General features: G+C 44.2%; 1 protein-coding gene across 1 annotated transcript in view; it reads left to right on the top strand.

Moving 5' to 3' along the window:
* NCOA2 (nuclear receptor coactivator 2) overlaps positions 1 to 19,895 on the top strand; it is a 264,744-nt gene extending 244,849 nt beyond the window's left edge. The window contains exons 16-23 of the mRNA XM_008150353.3: positions 1,557 to 1,722; positions 4,158 to 4,436; positions 5,519 to 5,599; positions 6,822 to 7,056; positions 8,670 to 8,847; positions 9,409 to 9,607; positions 11,392 to 11,481; positions 16,003 to 19,895. Coding sequence (XP_008148575.2) covers positions 1,557 to 1,722; positions 4,158 to 4,436; positions 5,519 to 5,599; positions 6,822 to 7,056; positions 8,670 to 8,847; positions 9,409 to 9,607; positions 11,392 to 11,481; positions 16,003 to 16,014 — 1,240 coding nt within the window. The 3' untranslated portion in view covers positions 16,015 to 19,895. The remainder of the gene's footprint in view (positions 1 to 1,556; positions 1,723 to 4,157; positions 4,437 to 5,518; positions 5,600 to 6,821; positions 7,057 to 8,669; positions 8,848 to 9,408; positions 9,608 to 11,391; positions 11,482 to 16,002) is intronic.
* Positions 19,896 to 20,624: the final 729 nt, after the last annotated feature.

Below are 20,624 nucleotides of genomic sequence, written 5' to 3'. Positions count from 1 at the left end.
AGATGAGGGGCCCGGGGGGTGTAGGAATGAAACATCTGGAGAAACAGGAGTTGAAAATTTTTAAATAAAGCTAGACAAAGGAAATACTTGAATGCCCCACGTGAATTGCATCTTTGAGGAATGAGGTCTCAGCCTAAAAGACCTGGTGCAGAGCCAACATCCATGCTGGCTGACTTGAGCTTCTTTTTGCGTGAAATTTACCACATCCAAATGCTGGTCACTCCTCGGGAATTTCCTTCTGCCTCTGCTTCCATGACATGCAGTCCTGTGGTTTTCTCCTGGTTGCCGTGTTTCTCTGCTCCTCCCTCCCCCTCCCTAAGCAGCGGTAGAGGAGTGATCTGATCACATTTGTATTTAAATGTGAGTTCTGGGAAGGTATGGCAGGGCCGTGGGGGAGCTATTTCAGTGCCTGCTGTTTACCGAGAACCACAGCAATGCTGGAGAGAGGAGGCAGGTGCAGAGTCCCCAGTGAGAGGAGAGGCTGAGGGTGTGGGTGGAAGCCCGAGTGCCTGGTGCGTGCGTGTAACTGGTGGTGGGCTCATGTGAAGTCTACTATGTCCTTTAACTGGGTCCAGTGCCTCGGAGGCCGTGGGGCTACAGGCTTGGAGCCAGGGACAGGGGGTGCTTTTCTTTACAAGTAACTAGGGATCAGTGGAGAGTCTAGATTATTTTACAACTTTTGAAATTGTTGGCTTTAATAATCAGCATTTCAGGATTTCTGGATTCTAGGCCACTGTGGCATATCCAGCTATCCTCAGAAAACATGGCGTGTTCAACTGGGCTAAAGAGGCAGCTTCATCCCTGTGTTCACTTAAGAATGAAGTTACTTACCTGTAAACTTATTTCCTCCAAGACATCATATAGTAACTCAAAGGGTACAAATTTAGACTATTTTGGAAAGATAGGTATCATTTCCCCTTTGGTGTTAAAGTGACTCAGAAGCTCTTTTTAAAAATCTCCCCCAATTTGTCAGTTAATTTCAGTTTGGGGAGTTTTATATACCATAGAATTTGGAGTTTAATGTTATGGTTTTATCATCTATCACCTTCTAGATTAACAAACATACTTTGCAGGTTCATGGTCGGCTTCTCTAGGCTAACTCAGGAGGGCTTTCATGTTTCCGAGTCCTGCTTATGGGCGACTAAGAAGGGTCCTGTTAGTCCAGTGAAGTTTGGTCTAGCGACAGCCGAGTTCAAAAATTCACGTGGCTTTATGCCTCTCGTGCTCTAGCCTCTCCCGGGTGGGTCAGCGCAGCCTCCCATGAGACAAGACTATTCAGTCAATCAGACTTTCCTAGTAAAGTTCAGGAAAAGTCCTTTGATCACTTGAGTGCAAAGTAAACATATATGCTTGTGGGGTCAGCGTCCATTTGTGGAAACACTAATGGCCAGGTGGGCCCTGGACTCGCATAGGTCATTTTGTTCTGTGTCCGGCTGATACAGTATTTTACTACAAAGATCCCAGGAGTCAACTGAGACTTCAGTCCTTAAGGAATAATAATGTTCTGCAATCAGCTAGCTTTTCCACGGGCCCAAGCCGAAGTCTTGTCTTTGCAGGCAGCCGTTCGGCAGCTCCCCCGATGACCTGCTGTGCCCACACCCTGCCGCCGAGTCTCCCAGCGACGAGGGCGCTCTCCTGGACCAGCTCTACCTGGCCTTGCGGAACTTCGACGGCCTGGAGGAGATTGACAGAGCTTTGGGAATACCCGAACTGGTCAGCCAGGTACGCGCAGGCGGAAGCTGGCAGGGCTGAGCATCTAGTGGGCACAAAGATGTTCGTTTCCTTTTGCCCACAGATAATCTGCAGTCTGCGTTTTAGAATACCTTCTCCCCTCGTGCCACTCTAGCTCTGGTTCCTTTCTGCCCCTCTCCTTGTGACTCCCTCATAAACTCTGGCCCAAGTACGGAGAACACTGGCAATGAGCTTTACGTAGCATTTGGGTTATTCAGCTGAGAGGCAGAAACACAGGTCCAGCTCCCCTAGCGACAGGGCGGGACACGCAGAATGGAACATTGGTGCCCGGGTGACCCTGAGTGCTTTCCTCAAACCCAGTACCCATGATCACCATATGAATCTTACGTTTGTGGGCCAGTGAAAGGAAGCTATTTGTTCTAAAAGAATACTTTGCACACACGGTAGCAGAAGTCAATTTGGAGGTCGCTGTAGCTCATTAATCATTTTGACCTTTGCATGGGTTTAGCCCACAACAATATTTAGGATATTTAAGCATAAGTGGGAATATAAAGAAGTTAACCAATTTTAGTGTACTCAGTTAGCTTCCTTCCTCCTGGTACCTAGTTGGTAACTTTAAGTAAGCCTCTGCTGTAAGATTACTTTATAGCAGTAATATCATAAATTACCTCGCACAGTCTCATGAACTAACATAGCCTTTCTGAAGCTGGCTACCTAGCTAAACTGGTGTGAAGCTGCCTTTCCGATTAACTGTATAAGGAGGAACCTAGAAAAAAAGATCACGGCCGTGTTTCTGTCTTCCTCTCTTAGCAGCATGAATCATCTTTGTTTCTTGTTACTAAAAAGCACCTCCCAGTGTCGAATCGGCTTCTTGCACGTCTGACGTGCCATGAGGTCTGCGATGAAGGTGGCGCAGTCATTGGAGACTTCTGAAGCGTTAAAAACAGTCTCGTCATAATCCCCATAGTTCGCAGACATAAGTGGGAGTTCAGACTTGTCAATTCATACTGAGAACAGCAGAATGGAAAGAAATGACTTGATATAACTTGAAATACAGCAAGAAAGGAAAATGGAGTTTAACTATTTCCTGTGTGGCTGGCTGGCTTTGCCTCGGGTGGTAGTTAGAATTCAGCATTCAGTGTTGTTGTCCTTGAGTTTTGTCTCAGTGACATTTAAAAATGTGATCCTTGGGTTTGCTGAGTGCATTGTTTTTATCAAAACTGGCGTCATTTCATCATTTAATATTTTAGTCTTATTTTTTCCACTTCTTTGTATTACTCCTATTTTGTCTCATCAAATACATCATCGTTATATCATATTAAACTGAATTATGGAAATGTGCTTATTAGTAGGTGAGGCTGGAAAGTGTGAAGTAGTAGTGGACTTTATTTGTACTCATCAGAAATGTGTTTTCTTTGAAAATGGAAATTAAATTTTCTGCTAAAGTTGGGCAAATACGTATTTATTTCTTAATTGATTTTAGAGAGAGAGGGAGAGAAAAATTGATGTGGGAGGGAAACATCCATCAGCTGCCTCCTGCACGCCCCTGGCATGTGCCCTGGCCAGGGATCAAACCAGCAACCTTTCGGGGCACCAGACGATTCCCAAACAACGGCCACACCAGCCAGGGCTAAAGATGGGCAGATATTTAAAGTTCTGAGGTAGTTTTGTGGATTTAATCAGAATAGTAATTCAACAATGAGTGGTTTCCCCCACATAGATCCATCCATTTTCAAAACTATCATGGGGCCCTGGCCGGTGTGGCTCGGTGGGTTAGAGCATCTTCCTGTGCACCAAAAGGTCGCAGGTTCAATTCCTGGTCAGGGTGCATACAGGAGGCAACCGATCAATGTTTCTCTCTCTCGCTCTCCCTCTCCCTTCCCCTCTGAAATCAATAAAGATACATATTTCTTAATAAAATAAAGGCAGTGTATCATACTGGTGAGTAGCTCAGGTCCTAAGTCACAGACTGGACTGGAACCAACAGATGGACTGGAACCCAGGTTGGCTTCTGGCAATTTGTTTCACCTCTCCAAGTCTCAGTTTCATTATCTCAAAATGGGAGTAATGGTGGTGGGGACCCCAACACTGCTGATCCCAACTAGATACCAAGGTGGTTGCTCATTAAAGTGAACTATACAGGTATGAATAATCTATCAAGAAAACATGAAACAGGCACATTTAAAGTCCAGGTCAGTATCTGATTGGTGGAGTGAGTAGGCAGCTTTCATAGTCGTGGCCCATGGGTCCCTTCCCTGTGAAGAAGTGACAGGGACGTCCCAGCTTCCTGCCTCAGACAAAGGCTTTCCTAGAAAGAAAAGTGAAGTCAACCTAACAGTCCCTTTGTGAGTGAGGATAGTATAAAAGGCTTCAAATCTCTGACAGTGAGAGACACCAGCCTTACATTCCCTCTGCTGTTGTTGGTTTCTTTATTTCTTTGTTTGTTCCCTGGGCTTTCTCTTCAGAGCCAGGCAGTCGATCCGGACCAGTTCTCGAGCCAGGACTCCAACATGATGCTGGAGCAGAAGGCGCCCGTCTTCCCCCAGCAGTACGCGTCTCAGGCCCAGATGGCCCAGGGGAGCTATTCTCCCATGCAGGACCCCAACTTCCACAGCATGGGGCAGCGGCCTAGTTACGCCACACTCCGCATGCAGCCGAGACCCAGCCTCAGGCCCACAGGCCTGGTGCAGAACCAGCCGAATCAGCTCAGGCTCCAACTGCAGCATCGCCTCCAAGCACAGCAGGTATGTGCTCTGCGGGTGCCTGGAAGCCCGGGGTGGGGGTAGGGGGTGGGGGGCACAGGGAAGACAGATGTCAGATGGAGCAGTAATCGTGTGTCCTTTGGATGCCTTCAGTCTCATCCCATGCTTTCTAGGAGGGTGAAAACTTCTCCAAGATGATCCTACAATTTTCATACTCCTTTCTATTCCTTTCTTTCTTTCTCCTCCACTAACTCCAGTACAGAGTAGCTATCCTTTAATACCCTAACTCCATTCTTTACTAATGGTCTAATCTTGAGCTCTCTGAGCCTCAGTTTTCATTCTGTAAAATGGGCTTGTTGTACAGTACAGGGCGGTATATTTGAGGGACCCAGCACAGTTCCGAGCCCAAACCGAGCACTCAGAACACCAGCTGCTCCTGTCAGGAGTCCTGTCTATGACAGAAATGGTCCCTGTCAGCAACAAGCCCGGACAGATTTCTGTAATACAGCAGTAATCCTGTTGCGGCTTTCCAATCTCCTTTCATTTCTCTGAGTGGTGAGCACCTGCCTTTTTCTAGTCTTCCTCTTGGCCTCCTTTTCTGGTCACTCTCCTCCCTTTCTCCCTTTGGAACAGTATGTTTTCCAAACAGTCCAAAGTGAGTTCCGTTATGAGCAGTGTGACACCTCATGCAGAAATGGCTTCCACGAGAATCCAGCTGCAAGCCCGGGGCTCAGTGCCCAGCAGCAGGCAGATGTTGGGTGGAAGGTGATTTTGTTAGGAAGGTGATTTGAAATAAAATATACACTGAGTGGCCAGATTATTATGATCTCTGAACGCATAATAATCTGGCCACTCGGTGTACTTCTCTTGAGTACCTCATTTATTTGATATCAAAGATACTATAAATCGTGCACCTGATCAGTTTCCCCCTTTGCACTGGCTGATAGAAAGCTCAGGCAAATAGGTGGTTGATCTCCAGCAAAAGCCTAGAATACTTTTGGTGCCCATTTGAGATACAAATACACTGAGTGGCCAGATTATTATGTGTTCAGAGATCATAATAATCTGGCCACTCAGGCTATAGGGTTTTTTAAGTGTACTGATTCCTATGTGTATCCATTTAGAATCGCCAGCCCCTTATGAATCAAATGAGCAATGTGTCCAATGTGTCCAACCTGACTCTGAGGCCCGGAGTACCAACACAGGTAAGGGGCAGCCCCGCCATCAGCTTTTGCTGGGTCCATTTCTCCCCCCTTGATGTCCCGCGTGAAGTAACTTAGATGCCAGATGATCTGACGAACACAGGGGATCTGTAACATCATTCAGTCATCTTTCGTAGTTCTCCTAACCATTGCCATTGTTATTGCGGTGCAAGCAATTCCATTATCTACATGTTGCGTTCCATAAAGTTACTGCAAGCAAGAATTAGCGGACATAGAACTACTGCTCCTAGAAGTAGAGGGTTAGGTTCCTATAAGCCTCTAATCACACATTTTCAGCAACCTAGCAATACATGACCTTGTTTTAGGTGTGTTTCCATTTGAAAACAGCTCATTTAATATGTATTGTTCATTCTTTGACATTGAACTCACAGCCAATAGTCCTACAACTCACCTAATGTCATATTTCCTCTGTGAGGCACATCCGGGCCTCGTGCTGGGGAACACTGCCCGCCCTGCAGCACTGCTCTCAGGAGCCCTCTGAAACAGCACGGCCAACAAAGAGTGCCGCAGTGTGAAACAGTGGAAGCAAGTATCCACAAACAGGACAGTTGTTTGCAGTCTGGGGGCGGGAACCAGAAGGCGGAGTCAGGAGGGAGCAGGCACAGGGGGTCTCAAATTATCCACCACTTTGCACGTGTCTATAAATGACATGGCGGCAGTGCTGTGAATATTGATTTGGGATACAAATCCATTTTAGTGAGGGAAGGAGTGCACAGATATGGAATCCACGAATAATGAGGGTCGGCTGTATATTGCTAGGGCGCCCAAGTGCCGGCATCTCTTCCCGTCACCTGTCGCTGCCGCCTCTCTCCCTGCCTCTGCTCAGCCTTTTCTGAAGGGCTTCAGGAATTGCCATTCTCAAAGTTGAGGTCAGAGTCCTCTGACAGGAGGGACTGGACTTACCGTGAGGTCCTCTCACCTCGAGCCCCAAGTTAATTGGTGCTTACATTGACTTACCTATGTACAACATTGGGCTTACCTGTGTACGTCATGGCTGTTTCGGAATAATCATCTCTGTAGAACTTAGAAGCTCACGTTCTCAGCCACCAGTAGTCGCTCAGCTCCAGTGTTCTTTCCATGTAAATGTATTTTCCAAATGATTTTGCACGAGACTGTACCATTTTTTATCCCATTTCTAATATACACTTTGTTTTTCCACCTGTGTCTACCCCAACGTTTCCCCCCCTGTGCTGCCCCGTTTCAGGCACCTATTAATGCCCAGATGCTGGCCCAGAGGCAGAGGGAGATCCTGAACCAGCATCTCCGCCAGAGACAGATGCATCAGCAGCAGCAAGTTCAGCAAAGGACTTTGATGATGAGAGGCCAAGGGTTGAATATGACATCAAGCATGGTGGCTCCTAGTGGGATGCCCGCAACTATGAGCAACCCACGGGTCCCCCAGACAAATGCACAGCAGTTTCCATTTCCTCCAAACTACGGTACTGGACTTACATCCCCACCACCTTTCTCCAGTCCTTTCTCCCCAGTGTCCCCCAGTCCTGGGTCACAGCTCCTCTCTCACAGCTCTTTGCATGGCTCCCAGATGGCTCTGGCTAACCAGGGAATGATAGGCAACCTGGGAGGACAGTTGGGGCCTGTCAGGAGTCCCCAGGTCCAGCACAGTACCTTCCAGTCTCTCAGCTCAGGTACCACCTTTTCTCTGAGTGCAGGTCTTACTTTAAGAATGACCGAAGTCAGTGTGAGTGTTCAGTGCATCCACCACTCGTGTGTGTGCGCGTGTATGGATCTATGTGTTTATGTCCGTGTCTGTAAACACAGGTGGATATATATGTATTTGTATTTGAACCTCTGAGTCTGACGCAAACAAATCAATAGACATACACAAAATGTTGAAAGCCATATAGAAATGTAAATATTAGAGACATTCTACAACTTTGAAAAATAAAGACTTCAAAGTTTATACCAGATTTTTAATGAATAGATAATCCTTGAGAAATGCTATATAGGATCCACAATGGAAGGCCTCTTGGTTTTCTTCATATTGATTTGTTGTGTCAGCCTTAAGAGGCAAGTGTGTAGTGTCATCAATGTTAATATTCATGTGCATGTCATGTTCAATTAATAGTTGAATTATTGACAAAAGTACGTGCTTACATTAATATTCAAAATGACTTTGCCTATTTTTTGCCAGCTTTATCTATAAGTAACTATCAAGTATTTGTGTTTCTTAAAAAAATAAACACAGAAAGATAATGTGCAGCTTTTTCCTGTGTGATCTTCAACTTTTCCTTTATAGCTAATTTAAATATTGATTAAATATGCATGTTTTACATGTCTTCTGGGCAAAAACCTGCTTACCTCAACATCACCCCTGAAATTTCCCGAGAAGTTGCCTCCTTTGTTTCCGAGCTCCTCTCGTCTATTTCCTTCTTGATGGTTTAGAATAGTCTTCTCAGCATTTCGCCCCCATTTAGTCTAAATGCCACTTGATTCTTAAACTGAACAAGAACCTTGCATTGACTAGTTCCCTTTCCTGCTCGTCCTGGATAGCACTGCGCACCAGCGAGCCCTTTCTGCAGACAGAGGAGCTCGCTGAGAATGCAGTTGCTTATTTGTAAAAATGCATCTGCCTCATAGAGAATGACATTAATTCAGTAAAAAAAAATCACTCAAATATGTTGACTTTTTATATATAGTGAAACTTCAATTCTGTTTAAACAGTCCTTATAATGACATATAAAAATTTAAAGACTATTTCAGGTTAAAGAAAAGTATATGTTTGACCATTCTTGATTTGGAAAGGTTTATGGGGGGGAAATAATATTTTCTCTCTCTTCCTCTAGCCATGATGGTTAATATGGTTCCTAGGCACTCCTGTAACTGCTGTGAGAATTAAGACATGGAGATATTTTTCTTCACACATTTTATCCCACCTTGGAATCTTTTTAAAATATATGTAATTAACCAGTACATGAGTAGATATTTGAAAGTAATTTTCTGTGTGTATTTAACTTGAACGCTCTCTTTCTTTTTCCCTAGTCACTACAATCAAACTAACAGTCTCCTTTTGATTTCTATTTTGGTTTTTAAGGAATAAGTCAGCAACCTGATCCCGGTTTTACTGGGGCTACCACACCCCAGAGCCCTCTGATGTCACCCCGAATGGCGCACACGCAGAGCCCCATGCTGCAGCAGACCCAGGCCAGCCCCGCCTATCAGGCCTCCTCTGACATGAACGGCTGGGCACAGGGGTCTATGGGTGGAAACAGGTATGCTGTGTTTCTGTGTCTTTTTTATATAAATGATCACCTGGGAATCTTCCTGTAGACCACAGGTCTCTTTTCTGTGGTTTTCTTTACACAAGCAAGCGATACCAAATAAACTGCTAAGTAAGCCAGCTTGCTTTTTCTAGGGCAGAAGTCACCAGAATTTGAAAAAGCTTAGTCTGAAGTCTTTTCCTTGGAAGTAAAAAGAACCCCCTCAGAAGGTAGCACCCCGGCAGCTTATGAACTGCTGAAGAAGGCAGTGCCCTAGAAGCCATCCTTATCAGTGCGTATGAGAAAAGGGAACAACCACAAAGCTTGTCCAGCACAGACACAAAAGTGGGCAGCAGCCTTCCAGACCTTCCCGGTGCTGCGGCCGCCCCTGCAGCCTCGTTAAGCACTTCAGGCCCTGCCCTTTCTGGCCTCAGCACCTGCTGGCTGTCCCACCCTGGGTTCTCTCCGCCTCGGTTCCTTCACTCTGAAGTAAATGCCGGAGGAGCAAGTGCTCCAGGCCGCCTGTCTGTTTGCACTGGGCGCTGACATTGTCATCTTCTCATTGCATTCCAGCATGTTTTCACAGCAGTCCCCACCACACTTTGGGCAGCAAGCGAACACCAGCATGTACAATAACAATATGAACATCAATGTATCCATGGCGACCAACACAGGTGGGATGAGCAACATGAACCAGATGACAGGACAGATCAGCATGACCTCAGTGACCTCCGTGCCTACGTCAGGGCTGTCCTCCATGGGTCCCGAGCAGGTGAGCACGCTGAGGAGCCCGTGTCTTCCGATCATCACGTTTTGTCTGTTTATTCATATCAGTGAATCTTCCCTTGTACTCAGCATCTGCTGTCAACTCCCACGTTTATTTTGAGGAGTGTTTTTTCACCTATGTTAGTGTGATTATCAGGAATACTTGTTAAATGACAAAATACACATCAAAGAATTTCTGACTGCTCAAGCAACTTTGAAAACATTTCTTAACTTTCTTGTCATTTAAATTTTTCTCTTATTTGATGAATTTAGCAACAGCTAAAATGAAACTCTGAACATGGAATGGTGAATGTGCTTTCTAAATAGCTTTATTTGGATTTCTAGTTTAAGAACTGATTTTTTTTTTTTTTTCTAAATATAAAACCAGATGGATCACAGGCCAAGCTACCTGCCATCCAATTAGCTTTAAATGATACTTCACTCCTGCGAGGAGGCTGACAGGGGTGACCCAAAACTAGTTCTGTCATCTTTGGATGTGGATGCCATGGTTTTCTTGTCAGTATTTTTTTAATGGTCCTGTTTTGTGTTGAATAACATTGAAACAGTTCTCCCACTCCTAAGTATACACCAGTGCCACTGGTGGGGAAGAGACTCAAAGCATCTGGCATCTCAGGAGCCAGCCTGGGACTCAAAAAGCTGGGTAGGGCTGAGCCAGGGGTAAAGGTGTGGGTTAATAATTTTAAAATTGTGTTTATAGAAAATCTTATTTTTAAGGGGCACAAAATGCTTGGCATTCTACTTCCTTAGTAGTTCATTCAAAGTGTAGATGTGGCAAGGACCCTGAATCGGATTTCATATCTGGGGAAATCGGGCCAGGGAAAGTTTCAATGACTTACCCAATAAGCCATTGACAGCACCATGAATTTCCGTTAGATCACAGTTGTGAGAAAGGTGAAGATTAAGTTGGATTACGTCTGTTTCTGAGGTTGGTAAACCACAATTTACTAAAAATGTACAGAATTTTGCAGTGCCTCCGTGTTTTTATTCTATAAGAAGATATTAATAAAAAAGCATAGTGGTGCATGAGATGTAGTGTTGATGTTGAGTTTTCTGTAAAAATGGGCCTCTAGTGGTTCCTGATTTGCTTCCTAGGAGAAGTGATGGCTGCTGAGATGGTCTAATCTAGTATGGGTCCTAGTCAACCTACCCAAGTGTAATTGATGCATTTGTAATAGTCCATATTGCTCTGAAACTTTTGCATGGATTTCAACCTTTCAAATATCACCGTTATTTTGGAAGCCCCCAAAACACAACGGCAGTGTGTGTCTCATGACAAAATCCTCTACCAGCATTTGTACATTCACTTTGTCATTAGTAAAAGACATGGACAAATGCTAATGAACAGCTCACTTAGTCTTGGGAGAGTCCCCAAATTCAGATTCACCCTGGCTCTGACTAATCTATAATTTGCTGAGTAACCAAGGATATGAGGAGCCTCTCAGATGTCTTCAAAGTCCCAAATATGAGTCATTAGTGTAATTCAGCCCCCAAAATGAACATGATATGATATGAAAATGTTCCTAATATGATCACCTCTGTTGAATTTCTATACAGAATACAAATAAAATTTAATTTGAAGGCAGCTAGTATATTAACGTGTGTTTATTTTCATGTTTCTCCATACGCTAGAGGACTACCATTTTTACATAGTCATCTTTCCCCATCACTTACTCCTCAGTTCCAGCAAGGGGAGGTGGGTGGTTGGTTGATCCCCACCACACTCTGGACGTCCCGCTAAAGATACCTGTCGTCCTGTCTTGTTGCCCTCAGGTTAATGATCCTGCTCTGAGGGGAGGCAGCCTCTTCTCAAACCAGCTGCCTGGAATGGATATGATTAAGCAGGAGGGAGACGCATCACGGGTAAGAAACAGTGAAGAAATGTGCGAATTGGGTAAAGTGAGCATGAATGTTTTATGGACCAAAATTGGCAGAGTGATTGAAGATAGTTAGAATGCTTGTGATTTTTTTTTAATATCTCCTAATTTTATCTGACTTACAATGGTTCTGTGTGAGTAATTATCCCTTTAAACTGATTTTAATTGAGCTGATGGTGATGTATGAATTAAGAACACTAATTTTGTCCTGGAATGATATTATAGCAAAGCAGAACATAAAGTGGCGGTGAATTAGTCATATTAGGGCAGACCATTGAATTTATGTTTGCTTACATGTTTGTCTATATTCCATTTTGTTTAGGCAACAATCTTGTGTATTATTTCCTTGTTACCTTGACAGTTCTAAGGAGAGTAATATTACCATGTTCAACATATAGTCTTGAAACAGTAGACTAATTAGTGCTTAGAACCCAGTGCCTTGTGGGCCTAGCAGGGGCTCCGTTACAGGAAAGCTCTGTCACAGTTGCCCTGGGGGGCTCTTAAGACAAGGGATATGTGAGCACTAGATACTCTCTTTTAAGTTAAAAATTCCCTCTCAACAGAGAAAATAGAATTGATGTTGAATTTCCTACAAAAATAAATGGCTCTTGGGTGGTTTTGTTGAGATTACCATTCAAGCTTAAAAAGCAGTAGGTGGATTTTAATGGCAGAGTGTGTGCACTTGCCTGTGTGGCATCCCGTTGAGAGAACAGTCACCTGGCACAAAGGCCTGTGGGTGGGAGTCCAGGAGATGTTACCTTCTGTGTACCCAGACACACAGCTCGTCCAAATGGTGGACGGATCGGTATAGAATCTCAAGCAGAAAATGGAGCCTGTTTCATGTGGACCATGTGTTTAGAATAAATGTGCCTTCGCATGAGGTTTGAAGTTGGCTGGCGCCTCCCAGATGCCAGTCCTGCCTCCTGTGCACTGCGCCTCCCCAGGTGGGGGCCCGAGCTCAGGGGCGATTATGTGCAGAGTAGAGGCTTGGGGCCTGGGCTGCACCTCCCAGGAACGGCAAGGTTATCCGTGACGAGGCTCCCACAGAGGACAGCCAGCTGAGCCAGAAGTGCCAGGGGCTGAACCTCCGAGCACATTGTGTCTCTGTCGGGGGACCGAGTCCATCAGGCCTCCCTCCCTCACCTTTCAGTGTGGCTGGGTGCTGGCCCACCACGTGGTGGGGTGAGGCTCCAGCAGCTCTTCCTGGGCCAGGCCAGCAGCCAGTCCCCCCTCTGTCTGCCACGACCCGGGGATTCACTTGCCTTGTCTCCCTCTGCCGCTGCATCACCTCCAAACAGAAAAGACTGGCCTGGCTGAAGCAGAGCGCTCGCTCTTCTTTAAAATCACAGACGCCCCGGGGTGTATTGAGCACTTACTGCACGCCCATTCCCCCTCGTTCGAACCACACAAGTGTTGGCACAAGTACAGCTTTGCCGTGTAGAGCCCTGCCCGGGGTCCCGCACCAGGGCGTGAACCCGGCCTCTGAGCTTGTGTGCCCTTCGCCCTGTACTCTACTGCCCGCCTCCCAAGGGCTTTCCTCCGGGTTCAGACAGCTGACCCTGGAGAAGGCCGGAAAGGAGCAGGTTAGCTCCTTCCTGCTGCCCTCCTGCAGGGAAGAGGAAGACCCTTAGCCGAGCCCTCGGCCTCAAGCACTGGTTCTTAATCTTGGGGTGGCGGGGAGGGAATGGCCTGTGGTCTCTAACCCGGGCCTCCCGACATTCTTAGATGTGAAGAGTGAAGCTCAGGGTTAGGTCACCTATCCACGGTCACACAGCTCGGAAGTGGTGGGTCAGATCACAGGAGCGAGGCCACCCGAGCAGCCCCGGAGGAAGGAGGGAGAGGCAGGGACCCCACGCTCGACTACTGGCAGAGCTGGCGCTGGGCACGGTGGAGAGGCAGCACTGGGCGGGTGGGCCCCGAGGGCCCCGGTGCCGGGTGGGTACCCGCTGAACCTGGGAGGAAGAATTATCGTTAGGATCACAAAAGGCGACTTCAGTTGTCCAGGAGGCGCTCTCCGTCAGAGGTGCCTTCGGAACCGAGGGGCTCATTTGCACCCTCTCACTTTCTCTGTTTCTCCCAGTCCCCTCTTGAGTCTGGCTTACCCATCTGTCCTCTGTTTATGCTGAGCGTTAAGGCCAGAGAACAGTCTGTCACGGACACTCTTGTTTCCTCAGAGAAGGCTGTGTACAGTAGATCCCTTCTAATCCATGAGTAATAGCGACGTCACTGCCTGTGTCACCAGCTGCTGACGTGGGCGCAGAGAGCTCAGTCACTTACCCCATGTGCTGTGATGTGCTCTGTGCTGTGGCAAATCAAAGAACTTCTCTCAGAATTTTTATTGGTAATCGGGTTCTATTTGCTGAGCTAGAAACCACTGTGATTCATTATTAATTGAATCTGTGTTCCATTTGTCTATAAGTGGAGATTAAAATTATAGCTTGCTTTAAGCAGATCTGGTATATACAATTGTGGACTTACCCAAAAACTATCTAGAGAAGGACGGGTATTTTATTTTAACCAAAATTTATAGGACCTGTTATAGCATTCCTTTATATTTTCATATTTATACATATTAAAATTGAGTTCACTGCCCAGTCTCTTGGCTCTTGGATAAAGCATAGTTGTAATTACTTGTATTTACTGGTGTTATGGAAACTAGGATTCGCTTTGAGTTGGTGATGATGCTGATGATGACATTTACTGAGCATTTATTATGTCCCAGGAACTATTTAAACGCTCTGTGTACATTCTTTTGTTTAATCCTCACACAGCTCTAAGGAATATTAAGTGCAAAAGGGTTCAATGACTCTCCACTCCGTGGCACAGCTGGATGGCATGCCCCGCCCCGCCACTCCAGCGACACATGCCATCCGTGCTCAGCGTCTGTCACTAACCTGAGTCTGGCTCAGAGCCGCTTACTGATGTCGGTCCATGTTAAAGAACCCTGCCTTAAAGTTCTGAAGGATATAAATCTTCTCCGTTAGCATTTTTTTCCAGATAAACTGGAATTTGAAGGATTTTTTTTTCATATTTCAGTCAGAACCTTCAAGTATTTCCATGCAAAATCATGTAGTGACACAAATTAGGGAGAAACATTACCAAGAAAGGTACACTGCGTGTTCTTCTATAAGAGAAAATATAACCGGAGGTGTCCTGGGCTCACCTTTCAGGTTGGGGGTCGGGGGGCGGGGGGGAATTGTGTAAGTGCCCAGGCAGGTAACTGCACCTCTGGCTCCTAGAACTCATGAGCTGGCCAGTTTCCCCACATCGCTTTCCAAGGTGCTCTGGTGAAATCCATTGTTCTGGGTTGACTTCCTCCCTGATCTTACTTAAACTAGATCAGCGTTAATGGCCCTGATGTGCTAAAATTCTGTGTCTCAGTATCTAAATCCCAGGAGCAAGCAGTTATATGTTCCCACAGCAACTAATGTTCCCCTCACAGAACTCGGATGACACTCTTCTTTAATTGCCTTCATGGCCCATTCAGCGGTGTTTTGATAGCAGTGACCAGAAATGGCTTGTTATGATTATATCCCCAGAACCTGGCACAGAGTAGGTACTCAATTAATGTTTGCTTGGGGGAGAGTGTATACAGTCAATAGCCAAAGGAAAAGCATTGACAGATACACTTTCACCAGCCAGAGAAACACCTGCACATGGATCTTGCTCACTACAGTAACAAGTATATAGCCCTGGGGATCCAGTCATTCAAATCGATTGTCAGCGCATAACCAACCAGAAACTAGCAAGAATACCTGTTGAGCAAACACCCTGGGTGATTTAGCTTACCAGAGAGAACATACCTATGGAAACTTGGGAGTATTTCCGTAGGAGAGTCAAGAGGGTCCTTTTAGCCTGGCCATTGTGGCTCAGTGATTGAGCCTTGACCTGTAGACCAGGTGATCACTGTTTGATTCCTGGTCAGGGCACATGCCCGGGTTGCAGGTTTGATCCCTAGTAGGGGGTGTGCAGGAGGCAGCTGATCAATGATTCTCTCTCATCGTTGATGTTTCTCTCTCTCCTTCTCTGAAATCAATAAAAATATATTTTTAAAAGTAAATTTTTTTAAAAAGAGAGAGACCTTTTGTTTTATAGGAATTGGGTTTGTACTGGGTGATGCTGAGGAAGGATTAAGAAAGTGGTGTCGCTTCTGGGTCAGATGCTGTCAAAAGGCAGGGGCAGTTCAGCCACTGGGAGTCTCATGCTTTCTGAGCAGGCGGGAGAGATGGGGGCGGGCGAGGATGTCATTGCTGAGGGACAGCAGTCATTGGAAGGAGCAGTCGGAAACCCATTGCAGTGTCCTTCACCAGCATGTGGGCTCTGCTGGCCTTTGCCAACATCGTGTGTTCATTGAGGGACAGTGCCATCTGTCTGCTAAGTCAGTGCACCTCATCCAGAGGCAGCCTTTGGGGCTGGCCTTGTTTAACGGCCGAATAGTTTGATGTTTTTGTGGTGGGCTCTATGATGGTTTTACCACATATTCAGAGATCTTTCTGTTTTTCTGCAGAAATACTGCTGACACTGAAGGTAGCTGGTCGCTTCTTTCTTCAGCTGACTGGGCTCACTTGCTCACAACACTTCCTGGTCTGGGATGGAGAACTGCGTCTATTTGTTTTGACCCCACCGGCCTGCCAGCCAGGTCTGCCCAACGAGCTCAGCAGACGCGGGCCTGGCCCGGGGACTGGCAGCTGCAAGAGGGGCTGCCTCCCTCTCTCTCTCTCTCTCTCTCTCTCTCTCTCTCACTCTCTTTCTCTCTCTCTCTCTCTCTCTCTGTCTCTCTCTCTCGACAGCCTGAAGCTTGTGTCCAGACAGTTGCTCAGTCTGTTCACTGCATTCACCTTAGTGCAACTTAGATCTCTCCTGCGAAGTAAATGTTGACAGGCAAAGTTCATCCCCATGTCAGATTGAATGTATTTAAATGTACGTATTTAAGGAAAACAACCGTGCTCTTGTTCTGTTCCTGTTTGGTTCCAGACACTGGTTTCCTGCTTTGTTTTCCCTGGCTAATCAGTCTTGTACAAAAGATGACGATTTCATCTGGGGAAAGAAAAGGGTTTTTAAAAAAATCAAACTGCATTTGGAATAAAAGCAGGGCAGACACCATGGACAGCGCTGTATGGACAGAGACGCCCATAAAGTGAAGACCGATATCTGCAGAAAGCTCTCAAGACCAAGTTGGGAAGAGCTTCCAGCTAATGAACAGACGAAAAGGAGCACGTGAGAGGGCTGTTCACGTGACAAGGACTTTTTCCTTTTTTTTATTTTTGTTTTTTGTTTGTTAAAACCAAACAAGTTCATCTAAATCATTAATCAAGAAGAAATATTCATTTTCAAATTAAGTTCCCTTCCCATTGATAAGACAGCTTGGATTAGCATCTCCTCTTCCTCCCCGATTTGACTCTTCCTTCCCCAGTTCTCCCCCGCCCACTTTCATTCATTTAACAAAACAATAAAAGCAACAGAAACCAGATAATCCCCTTATTTCCTTAAATATTTTGCCAGCCACTTAGCAATTGCTAACTTAAATTTCAGAAAAATGCATTTACTGGCAAGGAGAGGAGCAGAGTCAGCACGACCCCGATCCCACTGATGACACCTGCTCCCAAAGCGTGTCTGTCCTGGTCCCCAGCGACACAGACCCACAACACAGGAAATCTTAGCGTGTTTCACGCTGACAGCAGCAGAGACACGACAGGGGTCACCTCCGCCATGTGTTTTTTATTTTGTTTTTTTAGCAGTGCTAAGCCGAAGTTTTGTAAGGTACATAAAATCCAATTTATATGTAAACAAGCAATAATTTAAGTTGAGAACGTGTTTTAATTGTATAATTTTTGTGAGGTATACATATTGTGGAATTAACTCAAAAATGAGGTACTTCAGTATTAAATTAGATATCTTCATAGCAGTGTCTCCTAAAGGTGTTTTGTAAAGGATATCAATGCCTTGATTAGACCTAATTTGTAGACTTGAGACTTTTTATTTTCTAAACCTTGTGATTCTGCTCATAAATAATTTATCCAGTCTATATGATATGCAGCCGCTGTAGGACCCAGTTCTTGGTTTTTATATGTTTGTATTCTTTCTTAATGAACCTCGGGAAGACACCTGTGCTGAGCAGGCCACTTTCATGGTTGTTTCTCTCACCCACACGGGAAGGGGAGTAATCTTTTATTAATTGGTGTCAGTTTCAGACAAATGCAATACCAAGAAACTGATTACCTTTTTTGAGCTATTTCTCCCCAACCCCTAAGACTTTCTTACCTAAATTTCAGAATGGTGTCTTTTTGATGTCTAAAAAGCAAAGCATTTTATATCTCACTAAGCCAGGCTTTTTAGGAACAGAGAGGTTTTTCCTTGAAATTCGATTGATTGTTTATTTGTGGCCGGGTGGACAATGGACAAACTACCCCTATTTATATGTATATCTCTCCCTATATGTACAAGTGATGGATTATAGAGAGAGATATACCGGTAGCCCAAAGATAAATGGTAAGTAGACAGTCTGAAGGTGTTGCTCCATACTAAAGAAATTTTCTGGAAATTTGCATTTCGATACTTTTTCCACTTGAGAGGGGTCTCACTACAGGGAGGTGGCCCAGAACAGCACTGCTCGGGGCCATCAGTCCACATGCCCCCTCACCAGGCTCTACTCTTCTCAACCAAACCCTGGGTTGCCCAACTGCGATGGATAAAACGAGCAGACGTTGGCCCAGAACTCCGTGACCGAATCCGTGTGCCAAGGCTTATGTCCTACACGATGTCATGTGACCAGTTTTAAGTTGCTTTTTAGAAACATGTGACTTAGAATGACTTTAACTTCACACAGCACAAAGGAGAAATGGAGTTTAAGCTAGATTTGTTTTGAGTTTTAAGTCCCCTTTCACTGTAACACTGTCCAAAAAAATAAAAAAATCTGTGTATCTTTTACTGTTTACCCATCTGCCCACTGTGTTTTAATGTCAACCCCAAGTCAGATAAATCTGTAAACCAGTGATGCTGGTCATTTCGAATAATTCATGATCACAGCTATTTTGAAGGAAAAGAGATTATAAATTCTCTTATGGCTCAGATCAGGGAATGAATGGGTTTTGCTTTACATCTAATTAAGAGAAGAAAAGTAAGTGAAGGAATCCTCTGATCATATTGATCACTGTGGAAGCAAAAGCCAAATCGATCCCCTTCGTTATCAGTATTTTTCATGCTGTACACAGTAAATTTGTTAGACTGAGTCCTTGGTTTTCGTTAATAGGACAAAGAATCAGTGTTTTACTTTTATTACTAAATGTGAAAAACAAATAATGTGAAAAGTATACATACATTCACTTGGTTGTAAGACTCATTTAAGTGTTCATGTAATGTGGTGAGTTGGAAAGTGAAGTGAGCTCTTTGACTACAATGAATTCGTTTGACTCAAAGATTAAAATGTCCCTTCCCACGTGTATATCCTATGGCCTGTAATAATTGAAAGCAATGTTTTTGCAGTTTATATAATGCAATTTTTAATCTGTGTTTAAAAATGGAGTTCATATGGGCTGACCACATGAAATGGGTGGCCCACATCCACTGTAGAACCCAAAGATACACAATCAATTTTGAAATGCAACTTAAGCCATTAATTGTTGGTGTGAATTTAAAATTTTCTAGTATTTGTATGGTAGTGTGCTGCCTCAGAGCAAAGCATTCTCTGCACAAATGAAAATTACTGTAGTGGCTTCGATTTTAATTAGAATTTTCTCCCTGGTGTTTCTTTATAGACTAAAACAAAATCTTTTAAGTTTCTTACTACAGGTAAAAGCTATGTGCAAGAACCTCAAAATGCTAAAATCTAGCATAATGCCTTAGATCTGTTTTTAAGTCTTGTATATTCCTACATAGCTGTCCGATGTATTATATTTGTATAGTGAATTGTGTACAACTTTTTGAATAAGTACATCATCGCTCAACCTTTACGTTGTTGGATGGTGATGATGATACATTTCTTCAAACATTTAACTGTCTCTTTTTTCCTTTGTCATTTGTGGGTTTTATTTGTACAGTTCCTCATGAAGTTGCATCTGAGATGTGTGTATATGAAAAGATTATACAAGGGTAAAATTAAGCAATATATTAACTATGGTTCTTCAGGAGAAAGCTTACCGTGTTTCAGGTTGTGGTTTATTTTCCAAATGGAGTTGACTCTGAACATCACCTTGTTCACCTGCATCGATGTTTGTATTTCTCGTGTGAGCAGTTTATGCAAAGGTAGATATATTCAGATAAATTTTAAATACATTTATGCAAGTTAATATTGCTTTGCTGATGCTCTTTGCTTATTTGATGTTAAATAATGCTATTGTAAATAAAGAATTCTGTTGTTATTGCATCATTTAATAAATTTTAATGCCTTCGGGTTTTACATGGCTTTGAAGAGTGTATTGTGTTTATATTGTACCTTCATTCATAAATGCATTTAAATAATTTAAAATACCTGACTTGCAATTTAATAATGTCTTACATTTATGCAGGAGTGGACACTGTGTTCAGCACGTTAACATTTGATTCTCTCAGCGACCCATTTTATAGATTTTTCATTTGAAGCCAAGAAGGGTGATTTTTAAAATATATATATATTTTTTTTATTTCAGAGAGGGAGGGAGAGAGAGAGATAGAAACATCAATGATGAGAGAGAATCAGCTGCCTCCTGCACGCCCCACACTGGGGATTGAGCCCATAATCTGGGCCTGTGCCCTGACCAGGAATCTAACCCATGACCTTCTGGTTCACAGGTCCACACTCAACCATTGAGCCACACTGGCCGGGTAATGACAGTTTTAATGGATTGATTTGTTAGATAGTTGATAAACAATGTAGGTACAATGCCTAAAACCCAGGTATACCAAAAACAAAAAGAGTGATTAAAAAACTCTGTCAGTACTGTTGACTACATTAACAAGTTGAAGGAAAAAGATGCCATTTGTTAACTTTGCATAGAATAAATTTCAGCACTCATTTATGAGGAAATCTCAAGGAAAAATGAAACCTCTAGAAAAAGTAAATGTTCTAAAGTTACTTGAGTTTTCAGATAAGATGCAGTCCCACTGTGATACATTTTACTGAACAGTGAAATACTAAAAGTATTAACTAGAACA

This window comes from Eptesicus fuscus, chromosome 19 (assembly GCF_027574615.1).
Source record: "Eptesicus fuscus isolate TK198812 chromosome 19, DD_ASM_mEF_20220401, whole genome shotgun sequence".
NCBI classification, from domain to species: Eukaryota; Metazoa; Chordata; class Mammalia; order Chiroptera; family Vespertilionidae; genus Eptesicus; species Eptesicus fuscus.
Note: the sequence above shows the minus strand (reverse complement) of the source record. Positions and strands in the feature narration are given on the sequence as shown.